This window comes from Clarias gariepinus, chromosome 3 (genome assembly GCF_024256425.1).
Source record: "Clarias gariepinus isolate MV-2021 ecotype Netherlands chromosome 3, CGAR_prim_01v2, whole genome shotgun sequence".
NCBI lineage: Eukaryota > Metazoa > Chordata > Actinopteri > Siluriformes > Clariidae > Clarias > Clarias gariepinus.
In genome coordinates this window covers 34,953,498-34,965,620 of record NC_071102.1, presented here as the reverse complement: position 1 = coordinate 34,965,620, position 12,123 = coordinate 34,953,498, and the positions used below count along the sequence as shown (strand labels likewise).

The window sequence follows — 12,123 nt, the reverse complement described above, 5'->3', positions numbered from 1 at the left end:
TTATAACAAAGAGCGAACATGGAATTCTGTGTGAAACTGGGCAAATCTGTCACAGAGATGTTTGACATGTTTCGCCAAATTTACAGCGATGCTGCAATAAGTCTTTCGAGGTGTTTTAAGTGGCACACACACTTCAAGAGCAAAAGATCGTGACTGGAAGATGATAAGAGATCAGGAAGACCTTCAATGAGCTCAACCCCGAAAAATTTAGAAATCATTCGGCAACTTGTGCATGGTGATTGTCAGAGAACAATGTACAACATTGCTGCCATCGTCTGTGTGCCATACGGAACAGTCCAGGGAATCCTCACGATTTAAACATGTGCCGGGTCGCTGAACCAGGAGCAGAGGGAACATCGCATCGAAGTCTGCCAAGAACTCATGGATCTGTCAGGGATTATTATCATTGTTTGACAAAACGTGGGTACGATCCTGAGACGAAAAGAAACAGCCTTCAAAGTGGAAGAGTGGAAAAAGGTCCGCAGCTCGACCAAGTGCATTCTCATCTTTTTCGACATTTGCGGCATTGTGCATCAAGAATTCATTTCCTGGGGCCAGACCGTTAATAACGAATTCTACTCCCAGGTTTTAAGGCGCCTGAGTATGTATGGCCAAAACACCTGGATCTGTGGCGCGCAAATCTTAAAAGAATGTATACCCCCTTGTATTTTATCTGTTTAATAAATCTTCACCATATCTACTCAAGTTTACAAATACACATGCATTTTATTTTATGTTAATGAGCTATAAATTAATAAATGACTGAAAATACAGAAACAAAAGGAAAACAAGAGGAAAGAAAAACTGTCCTGTTATAGAAAATTAATCACGTCGGGGCTTTTATTTTAAAATGACGCAACTCTAATGAGTTCCTGTCCGCCATCTTTAAACCTGTCAGCAGTCTCAGAGTTACAGCTCAGCTAATATGTTTCAATTATGTAAAATAAATAAATATACACTAAACAAAACATTTTTATTTATTTATATAATTCAGTTTTATTGTATAATTTTACACAGACATGTTTTTATTCACTAATTTGTGCCTTTAGTGTCAGAGTTGATGTGCGTCACCTCGGTGTATTAAAGCTATTTATCCGGTAAGTCCGGCTAGCTGGGGGCTAAGCTAACGGCTAAGCTAGGTTAACTCTTCGTTGATTAGCGTTAGCTTTTTTTCAGCATCGTGGACCAGCGGTACTTTCCTTCTACCGGCTCCGGTGAGGAAAGCAGCTTCTAAGCCTATATTAATTATTATTTTTAATATTTTTAATTTATTTATTCGAAATAGTAAAACTGCTTCATGTTTATTTAAACCTTAGCGAAATATGCACTGTTTTGCTTGAATATAAATTTAAAATATTAAACAGATACATTTCTGTAGCTACCTGAGCTTTTCCTGAACTGAACCGGAACTTAAGGTGAGAGCTAACAAGCTGGCTAAAACAGTTTAGATTCTTTAATTAAAATAATACAAATTTTGACCACAACTAAATGTTGCGAAAATAATGTTAACACAATTAATTACATTTGTGACGGTGTAATTATCAAAGTTTTTTTTTAAGGGTTTTAAATTGCTAACAAAGGAAGCAAAACAAGCCTTGTTTGTGATAACTTACACTTAATACGTCACAATTAATTTTCAGATTTTGTGTTAATTATTAAAATAATTTGCACATCTATGAATATTCATGTATATATTTTTAAATAATCGTTAATTAACTTTGTTTATAGGAAAAGCTCAAGATTAAAACAGGTAGGAATTTGATTATAAATCATTATTATTAATTTATTAATAATAAAAAAATTGTCTAGTAATATTCATCTATATTTCGTTAAACAATTGTTAAATTAGTAATATTTATATCTAGGTAAATAACTGCAAAAATGTAATGAATGGATATTTAAGCTTGGAATTGGAATTAATATTTAAACTAAGGAATTTGTTTTGGTGAAGCTTCTAGAGAAGACAACAACAACACAACACAGAATACAGCGAAAAAAAGAATACAAGTGAATGAGAACAATAATGATAGAATTCCACACGTAATGGAATAAGATGTGTGCTATTATAAAATAAACATAAATATCAGTGGAATTGCACAGTATTACACAGTATTGCACAGTTGAATCATTAATAAAGCACTGTTTTAAAAAAATGGAAGAGCCAATTAATTTTTAATATTTTCAATATTTCTAATTTGAATTAATTTCTATTTTTAATATTTTAATTACAGTGCTGTTACATGATTACTAATGATTCCTTTTTTTTTTGTAAAAAAACAAAACAAAAAAAAAAAACTTGTGTATCTTCCCAAAAATATTTAAAACATGAGAATAGTTTGGCAGATAAAACTGAAACATCAGGGTTGATGTCAATGTGCTTGTATGTGATGTAATGATTTATATGTTCTTTTTCCTTGTTTGTCTCTAGTTATGGATCCTATGAGTCGGCTGAACCTCATGCACCTTCAGGATCCGCTTCCCAAGCCTCTGGATCTCACCAAGCAGATCTCCGAAGCTCTGAATTTGGTGAAGAACAAGCCGAGGCAGAGCAGCCGTGCCTCAGGGACCAACACCATCTGTTCTCCTCCTAGCTCAGAGTTCAGTTATGAGTCTGTGTGTGTGCCTTTAAACACCTCACTACCAAACGGACACACCCACACACCGGTAGTAACCGGTACGAAAAACGGCCAGACTGATGGTGTGACTGTACAAGGACTCGAGCGGAACAGAGGAGAAGGGGAAAGAGAAAAGAACGGTGCAGGATTTCGGGACACTCCTTCATCACGATCACATTCCCGGTTCTCGGGAACACCGTCGTCAGGCTTTTTGGGATCAGGACACACAGAATGCGTTTCCAGTGACGACAGCAGCGTGATCGAGGTGCCTGTGAACGTTAAGACACACGGAGTTTCAAAAGACAAGAAACGGAAAAAAGAAGAAAGGACAGAACATTCTTCTGCACAGCTGATAGAATGTCACGTGCTCCAGGATAGTGACTCGCTGGAGTCCAGGAACGTAGCATCCACCTCAGAGGCAGAAAATGAGGCAAAGAATGGATCAAGCCAGATGACCGCGCCGGCGACAAAGAAAACTAGAAACAAACAGCACATGAGGTCTTCAGCAGGCAAGAAAGAAACAGCGAGTGCAGTGAAGAGGAGGAGGCAGAAGAAGAAGCGCTCTGGTTTATCCTCGTCTCCGTGTGCGTTTCCGTCTCATGAACCTGAGATTAAGCTGAAGTTCTCAAGCCGCAAGGAGGAGAAGCGAGAGGGAAGCCGAGGGAACACCTTTACCCCATATGTCCGTATGCAGTTCTCTGTCTGCACTGTTGTCAACTATGAGGAAGACTTCAAGGAGAAAAAGCAGCGACAACCCACAGCTTCCCCGGGGATCGTTCCCAGCACGTCGTGTTTGCAGCTGGGTCGCCTTGGGACAGAGGGAAAGCACCAGAGTGGCGAGCTGTGCTGCCTGTGTGGCCGGTCGGCCAATGCCGCAGGATTGGGAGACCTGCATGGGCCGTACAATCCCTGCACACAGGGCAAGACGACTTCAGAAGATGTCCTGATAAATGGACACGAGGATGTTGAAGCAAAGATGAAGAGAAGGTCAGACGAGATCGGGGAGCGCTGGGTTCACGAGGACTGCAGTATCTGGTCAGCGGGGGTTTTTCTTGTTAAAGGAAGGCTGTACGGGCTGGACGAGGCACTCCAGGTCGCACAACACGCTGTGAGTTCATATTTATGTATGTTTTAAAGGAAAGCTTGTATGTGGACATGTTATATTAGGTCCACACGCAGTAAGGGTCAAACACCTGAGAAGTCCAAACAAACAAGTTAAATAAAATGCACAAAAAACTATAAACAAAACATTTTGTGTCAGAAATTTTACTTGTATGTGAAATGTATAAATTTAGACTGAAGTGAACATGACCTGGTAAATGTTTCAGGTGTGCTCGTGTTGCCACAGGTGTGGTGCCACTCTGGGATGTTTCTTCAGAGGCTGCCCAAATAAATACCACTTTCCCTGCGCTCTCCAGGCCGGTAAGATCCTGTCTGCTGCACGATGATCTGTTTGATCAGATCTAATGTACTTTCTCCGTACTTAAGGTTTGAATCAGATTTAGTGATCAGGGATCAGATCAGATTCAGTGATATCGTCAGATCTAATCAAATCACGTAATATATAAAAGTGATCTTGTCAAATATCAAATCAGATTGAGTCAGATTTAGTGCTATTATTAAATATCGCCTTGTTGTCTTAAGATTTTAATCAAAGTGAATCAGAATTGAATTAAATTAAATCAGATTTACTGACATCGTCAATATCAACTTGTTTTCTTAATCTAATCAAATTAAATTAAATTTAGCAGTGTTGTCAAATATCGACCTTAAAACATTAAATCACCATCTTAAAAATCAAGTTATATGGCCTCTGAGTGATGCAGTGGTAAAGAGATCGTGAGTTTGATTCCTGGGTGATGCTGCCGGAGGTCTAGAGAGAGTTGAATAGCCAATCAGGGGCATCTGTGAGCTCACGCAAGTGGAAGGAGTGGATAGCGCCGTCCCCCGAGTGTTTTACGCCACCCCCAATGGTGCGTAAGCCAGTGGTTCGAAAAGATGCGGTCGGCTTACGTCACATGGTTCGGCGGAAACACGACAGTCTTCGGCCCTCCTGAATAAGTGGAAGAGTAGCCTTAATGTGGGAGCCCCCTAGTGACGGGGAGAAATTGGACACAACTAAATTAGGAAGAAAATCTGGGAAAAATCCAGTGGCTGATTCAGTGGTATCGTCAAATATTGAATCACTTCTTTAGAATTAAATCAAGTTAAATCAGATTCAGTGACATCATCAAATATGAAATCACCATCTTAAGAACTGAGTAATATCTGGATCAGTGGTATCGTCACTGTTAAAATCGTAACATAGCAGAATAAATGTGTCAAAACCTTTAATTGTTTACTTCTGGATGATGATGTCACTTTTCAATGGTCTGGATTTCCTCAGACCATATTAAGTTTTGGTTTTATCCTCATTTCCATCTGGGAGTTTCCAGGATGTTGAAGTAAACATGTTGAAGGTTTTCTGGCTGCAGTAATGTCATGTGCCGTCTGTCTCTCATACACGCAGTGGACAGATTAGATTTGAAAACAAAATATATTCGTAGCGGATCGGTACAAGCGGTTACGTCAGCGATGCTGATCTTGTTTGTGTGCCTCATGAGATGTGTGTAAACTCGGCGTCGCATGTCCTGCTTGTCTTGTCTGAGCACTTTGGGTTTTTTTTTGTAGTGGTTGTTTTCACAAGTGACGATTTCTTGTTTTGATTTTACAGACTGTGTGTTTAATGAGGAAAACTTTACTCTGAGATGTCCAAAGCACAAGGTAACACACACACACACACACACACACACACACACACACACACACACACACACACTACTAAGATCTACTTGGTATTAAATATTGGTTTTGTTGTAACAGTCTTGTAATTATTTTAAATAACTTTCAGCTTTAACTTTTCTTCTTCGTTATCGTTTCAGAATAAATCAGGACTCGGTGCGAGCCAACCGCGGAACATGTAACTGTAAATATATTTAAATCTTTTTTGCTTTAAGCAATGTTGTTTCTCATTAAGATAAAAAAAATATTAAAACGTTAGCATTATTGATGGTTTTTTCACTTTAGTTTTTTTTCTTTTTTGGAACCTTTTTTAATTGATCAAACTTTCCACTTTTGTATTTACAATATATTCAATCTTTATTTTTTGGCTGGTTTCTTTTCTTTTTTCTTTCTTTTTTTGTTACTTCTCAATCGGTATCTTACTTTTTTTACTTCTTTTATCTGTCTTTCTATTATTACATAATATGTTTCTTCCATATTTATTTATTAAAGTACAGAGTCTTTTTGTTTTCGATTTATTTTCTATTTTCGTTTATTTATATATTTTTTAAAGTGCACTCTTGTTAAAGTTTTTTTGTAATTTCTTTTATAATTTTTTTCTTTTAATTTGTTTTCCTTGTTTTTATTTCTTTTTTTATCATTTACTCCTTTATTACTATTGATTAATGTGTTACTGTAATAACAGTAATCTGTGTGTTTCCTCTGACAGGTGAACTCCAGCATGATTTGGAGCAAGGGTTTTTCCCCTCTTCCACATAAAGTATTAAGGTGTTTACGCTTTCCTCAAACAGAGGAAGGTCTCTGAACCGAACTGCCTTCACCTTCACTGTCGCTGCCTTTTTTAGAAAAAAGATTTTAAACACAGCTGAAGGATCCACACACGTCCTGCTACGCCTTATTCCTCTAGCTAAAGTCTGGCTGATTCCACAGCCTCGTGTTCCTTTATTTGTTTTTTTCATACTGAGGTTTTTTTTTTGTTGTTATTGCCTTGTTGTATTTTTGCAGCTTTTTCACCCAAATGGTGTTCAGGGTTTTTTTTTTTATACTTAAGGAAAACAGGTGCTGGATTTTATTAAATTTTTTAAACATGAGCCATATGTATTTTTATGATTTCATTGTGAATGTAAGCGATAATAATTCGGACTGTTCATTATTCCACTGTTATTGTTTTTCTTTGTTGAGGAATTCCAGTTTTTGGTCTGTGTTTAATGCCGGGCCGAGAAGTTGGACGGATCGGGTCGGGTGAGGTCTTCTCAGACGCTGCTGTGTGCACTAGACAAGAACGTATTTAATTTTATTTATGTTTGATTAACACTTGGTGTTTATATTGGCAGATAAACAAACCTCAGCTGAAAAGAATACACACTTTTTGGCACTTTATAAATGCAGGGATTATTATTATTATTAATATTATTATTATTATTGTTGTTGTTCAGGTGAACAGACATGACATCTGTGTTGGATTTGGAGAAAGTGTGTGTAGAAGTTCAACCAATGCCTTTTTTAAAAATGTCTTAAGTTTAATAAACCTTTTTACAGTTTTTTGGCTGGTGTGTTTGTGCGGCCTGATGGTGGCGCTGGAGTAACACTCTGGTGCTCAGACAAGTGGCTCAGGTCAGGACCTGAATCCCACTCGTTCTCTTTCTCCTTTCTTCATTTCATCACCCCGGGCATAATTATTATTTTTTTCCCAGTTTTGCAAGGATGCATTTGGCTCTTTTACTACACTGGTACGCTCAACATAAGTTGCACAGCTTTTTAAAGTTTACTCTTAACCTTTTAGAAGAATTTGCTGAGCAAAAAATAAATATTCACATTGATGTTTATTTAACACAACATTTACTCAGTCCAAATATTTAAGTCAGCTCAAGTAATATTAGTTATGTGTTATTAATTATATTTCTCTAGAGTTGACTTAGCCCAATTTTTCATCTCTTTTCATCTACTTTCAACTTTAATTTACTCAAAAAATTTGTTGTCTCTAATTGTAACCCACTAATGTAGTTGGTTCAAATTATTGTTTTTTACTATAAAAACAAGTTATTTTAACAATACCCCAACAATTAAAACAAAAACATTACTTAAATAACTTTCCCAAACTAGTCAAAAGTTAAAACAGGAGAAATGAGTTCTTTTTTGCTTACGTTGGTAAAATACCTGGAAAACTGATTCTATTATATTACAAAATTATAACCAACCCCCACCCCAATGTGTCAGATGCGAATTAAAAAATCCATGGCAACAAGAGTTTGTTTCTCAACATGTGAATCTGAGGGGAGCGTGTCTCTCCAAGTCCAATAGAAATTATTTGAATGGCTTCATATGTACATCCAGTCCTTCTAGAATTCAATGCACAGAGCACAGACCCGACTAAACATCATTTCTAAACCCAGCACTCTTTATAGCTCCAAAAGATGTCACGCCTCTGACCCAAACCTTCACAGCAGAGCTTTGGTTAAAGAAAATGAGAAATGTTGCAAAGAAAAAGATTAATACATTTCACAGAATATCTAGTTATTATAATAAGACAATACACCATAATATTACTTATCTTACTGAGTACTGAAACTGTTAAAAACTTCAGGGTTTTCTCAAACTTTTTTTTAGCTGTGCACTCGCGCGGCCGTGTGTGCTGGGGTGGAGAAGGATGCTCTTGCTGGGCAAAGGTTGAGGCAAAAGTGCAGAAAAGGATAGAAAAAAATCCAGAAAATCACATTGTATGATTTTTAAAGAATTTATTTGCAAATTATAATGGAAAATTAGGATTTTAGTCAATAATAAAATTTCATCTCAATACTTTGTTATATACCATTTGTTGGCAATAACAGAGGTCAAACCTTTTCTGTAAGTCTTCACAAGGTTTTCACACATTGTTGCTGGTATATTGGCCCATTATTCCATGCAGATCTCCTCTAAAGCAGTGATGTTTTGGGGCTGTCACTGGGCAACACATACTTTCAACTCTCTTCAAAGATTTTCTATGGGGTTGAGATCTGGAGACTGGCTAGGCCACTCCAGGACCTTAAAATGCTTCTTACGGAGCCACTCCTTCGTTGCCCGGGCGGTGTGTTTGCAATCATTGTCATGCTACAGCCACGTTTCATTTTCAATGCCCTTGCTGATGGAAGGAGGTTTTCACTCAAAATCTCACGATACATGGCTCAATTCATTCTTTCCTTTACATGGATCAGTCGTCCTGGTCCCTTTGCAGAAAAACAGCTCCAAAGCATGATGTTTCCACCCCCATGCTTCACAGTAGGTATAGTGTTCTTTGGATGCAACTCTTTTTCCTCCAAACATGACAAGTTGAGTTTTTACCGAAAAGTTCTATTTTGGTATCTGACCATATGACATTCTCCCAATCCTCTTTTGGATCATCCAAATGCTCTCTAGCAAACTTCAGACGGGTCTGGACATGTACTGGCTCAAGCAGGGGGACACGTCTGGCACTGCAGGATTTGAGTCCGTGGCGGGTCCCAGCTCTCTGCAGGTCATTCACTAGGTCCCCTCGTGTGGTTCTGGGATTTTTGCTTACAGTTCTTGTCATCATTTTGACCCTATGAGGTGAGATCTTGCGTGGAGCCCCAGATCGAAGGAGATTATCAGTGGTCTTGTACTGTATGTCTTCCATTTTGGAAGAGTTTGGAGTGTGACTGTTTGAGGTTGTGGACAGGTATCTTTTATACTTATAACGAGTTCAAACATTAATACAGGTAATGAGTGAAGGACTTACCTCGATGCATAGCCTTGGCTTTGGATCCATACTCCTGGATAGGGGTTGGACTTTGTTATTCTTTAGATTTAACCAGGATGTAAGGCGCCAGGCGGGTGTGGGGATACTCATGAGTCCCCGGCTGAGTGCCATGACGTTGGAGTTTACTCCAGTGGACAAGAGGGTCGTCTCTCTGCGCCTGAGGACCATGGGAGGGAAACCTCTCACTGTGGTCTGTGCTTATGCTTCAAACAGCAGTTCAGAGTATTCTTCTTTCTTGGAGACTCTGAATGGAGTACTGCATTGGGCTCCAGTAGGGGATTCCATAGTCTTGCTGGAGGACTTCAATGCACATGATATAATGGAGGAATGAGATACCTGGAGGGGCGTGATTGGGAGGAATGGCCTTGGTCTAAACCCGAGCAGTGTTTTGTTATTGCATTTCTGTGCTAGTTATGGATTGTCCATAACAAATACCATGTTCAAACATAGGAATGCTCATAAGTGTACTTGGTACCAGAGCACCTTAGGCCGAAGGTCATTGATCGACTTCGTGATCGTATCATCTGACCTGAGGCAATATGTCTGGTACAGTCAGGTAAAGAGAGGGGCAAAGCTGTCATTTGATCAACATTTGGTGGTGAGTTGGGTCAGGTTGCAGGGGAGGCTCATCAGAAAACAATACGTTTCACATTGTCCACAGCCCAAGATTTTCACCGCTGGCACCATTGAAACCGACGATTGACATTGGCACGAGTGACCAAAGGTTTGGCTATAGCAGCCCGGCCATGTACATTGACACTGTGGAGCTTCCGACAAACAGGAGAGTTGAGCTGCACATTTAATTCTGCAGTGAGTTGTGCAGCTGTGATTTTTGTACAATCTGGGTTAGCACCCAGACATCCCTTTCAGACAGCTTCCTCATGCGTCCACAGTTACTCCTGTTGGATGTGGTTCTTCTTCTTGGTGGTATGCTGACATTACCCTGGATACTGTTGCTTTCGATACATCACAAAGACTTGCTGTCTTGGTCACAGATGCGCCAGTGAGACGTGCGCCAACAATTTGTCCTCTTTTGAACTCTGATATTTCACCCATAATGTTGTGTGTATTGCTATATTTTAATTAAATCTGTGCCATTACTTTGCTAATTAAACCTTCACACTCTGCACTTACTGGTGGAATGTGCAATAAATGAAGATTCGCTACCAGGCTGGTCAAATTTAGCCATGAAACCTGCAACTCAGCAAAAAAAGAAACGTCCCTTTTTCAGGACTGTGTATTTCAACAATAATGTTGTAAAAATCCAAATAATTTTACAGATCTTCATTGTTAAGGGTCTAAACAATGTTTTCCATGCATGTTCAATTAACCATGATCAATTAATTAACATGCACCTGTGGAAAGGTCGTTAAGACCTTAACAGCTTACAGAAAGTGGGCATTTAAGGTCACAGTTCTAAAGCTCATCTGCGTGAACGTGCATTAGGCATGCTGCAGGGAGGCATGAGGACTGCTGATGTGGCTAGGGCAATAAATCGCCATGTCCGCACTGTGAGACACCTAAGACGGCGCTACAGGGAGACAGGAAGGACAGCTGATCATCCTCGCAGTGGAAGACCACGTGTAACAACACCTGCACAGGATCGGTACATCCGAATATCACACCTCCGTGACAGGTACAGGATGGCCACAACAACTGCCCGAGTCACACCAGGAACACACAATCCCTCCATCAGTGCTCAGACTGTCCGCAATAGGCAGTCCATAAGGAGGAGATTTTAGGAAATGTAAATTGCTGGCCCAACTTGATATTTTTTTGTTTATTCAGTCTGTGTCTCCAAGGTTTTCAAGTATGCAATGTTACCTGTTGTCTCAACAAATACCACTGTAAAAAGTTGGGCCAACAAATCAATATAAATTCATTCAAAATCTATCTATAGTTGGAGTTTTTACAGTGTAATGATGAATGACTGATCACTGTTCTCTTTTAATAATCATTGGTCATTGTTGTTCTCTTTGACCAATCACTGATCACCATTGTTCCCATCAACAAGTCACTAAACATCTTTGTTTCATCAACCAATCACTAACTACCAGCGTTCTCTGTGACCAATCACTATTGTTTCCAGTAACAAGTCACTGATCATCTTTGTTCCCATCAACCAATCACTGATTACCTTAGTTCTCTTTGACCAATCACTGATCACGATTTTTCCCATCAACAAGTCACTGAACATCCTTGTTCTCTTCAACCAATCAACCTGTTTGCCAACGTTCCTGATAAACAATCAATGAACACCATTATTCTCACTAATCAATCACTGTTCCCCTTGATTGGATGTTTTTCTCATCCGATCACTGATCACTATTTTTTCTCAATATCCTTTTCTCATATCCATAATTTTGGAATTTGCACACACTTTTTCGCTGTTTTTCAGCTGCGCTTTCCCTAAAGAAACTTGTGCAACGCTATGCATGGGAATGGTTTTAGTGTTGAATTTTATTAATGACGACGAAGCGAGAGAATTCCCCTTACAGAACACGTGTCTGTGTCCAAGCTCGTCACAATCCACACATCCGCGCAGCACCTGTCTGCGTTTCGGGTCTCCGTCTTGCCGTGATTTATTACACACAGAGTCAGAATGCAGTTCCGCTTAATGCATGTGGTGATAACGCAGTGGGTGTGATCGATGAGGAGATCAGCGTGGAGCTTGAACTATGTGGCCTTTGAGAATAACTGTGACGGATTTACACGCTGCAGCTTTACGCTAATCCGGTGTGAGACTGCAGTCGGCGGGGATCCTCCGCCGCTCACGGTGCGCCTGTCTCCTGTCATGCAGGATGTTTCTTTTTTAGAACCGAGAGAAAAATAAACAGAGAAAAAAAATAGAAATATACTTTTTCTTTTTCTTGTTTTAACGCTATTCAGTGGGCTTTTTCATCGGCTCCCTGTTACAGCACGTCCTGGAGTTTTATTTCTCTTTTTCAACAATTGCAATGCAATTTATTAAAA

At 39.2% G+C, this 12,123-nt stretch overlaps 1 protein-coding gene across 5 annotated transcripts; it reads left to right on the top strand.

Annotated features, from left to right (window-relative positions):
- The first annotated feature begins 890 nt into the window (after positions 1-890).
- On the top strand, positions 891-6,937 carry si:ch211-165g14.1 (transcription factor 20). 5 transcript variants are annotated; one of them, XM_053491614.1, is made up of 8 exons: positions 891-1,214; positions 1,379-1,415; positions 1,729-1,750; positions 2,429-3,723; positions 3,944-4,037; positions 5,329-5,378; positions 5,537-5,580; positions 6,106-6,937. In XM_053491614.1, the coding sequence occupies exons 4-7, from the start codon at positions 2,431-2,433 to the stop codon at positions 5,576-5,578; spliced, it is 1,479 nt and encodes a 492-aa protein (XP_053347589.1). In that variant the 5' UTR covers positions 891-1,214; positions 1,379-1,415; positions 1,729-1,750; positions 2,429-2,430; the 3' UTR covers positions 5,579-5,580; positions 6,106-6,937. The 5 variants fall into 5 exon arrangements, with proteins under 5 accessions (XP_053347589.1, XP_053347588.1, XP_053347590.1 ...); XM_053491613.1 differs by lacking the exon at positions 1,729-1,750; XM_053491615.1 differs by lacking the exons at positions 1,379-1,415; positions 1,729-1,750 and having other exon boundaries at positions 891-1,097.
- Positions 6,938-12,123: the final 5,186 nt, after the last annotated feature.

Bases quoted from the DNA above. Each gene is read 5' to 3' on its own strand.
- si:ch211-165g14.1 (XM_053491615.1), top strand. From the start codon at position 2,431: ATGGATCCTATGAGTCGGCTGAACCTCATGCACCTTCAGGATCCGCTT. The intron at 3,724-3,943 runs GTGAGTTCATAT...TAAATGTTTCAG, and splicing joins TCCAGGTCGCACAACACGCT to GTGTGCTCGTGTTGCCACAG. The intron at 4,038-5,328 runs GTAAGATCCTGT...TTGATTTTACAG, and splicing joins TCCCTGCGCTCTCCAGGCCG to ACTGTGTGTTTAATGAGGAA.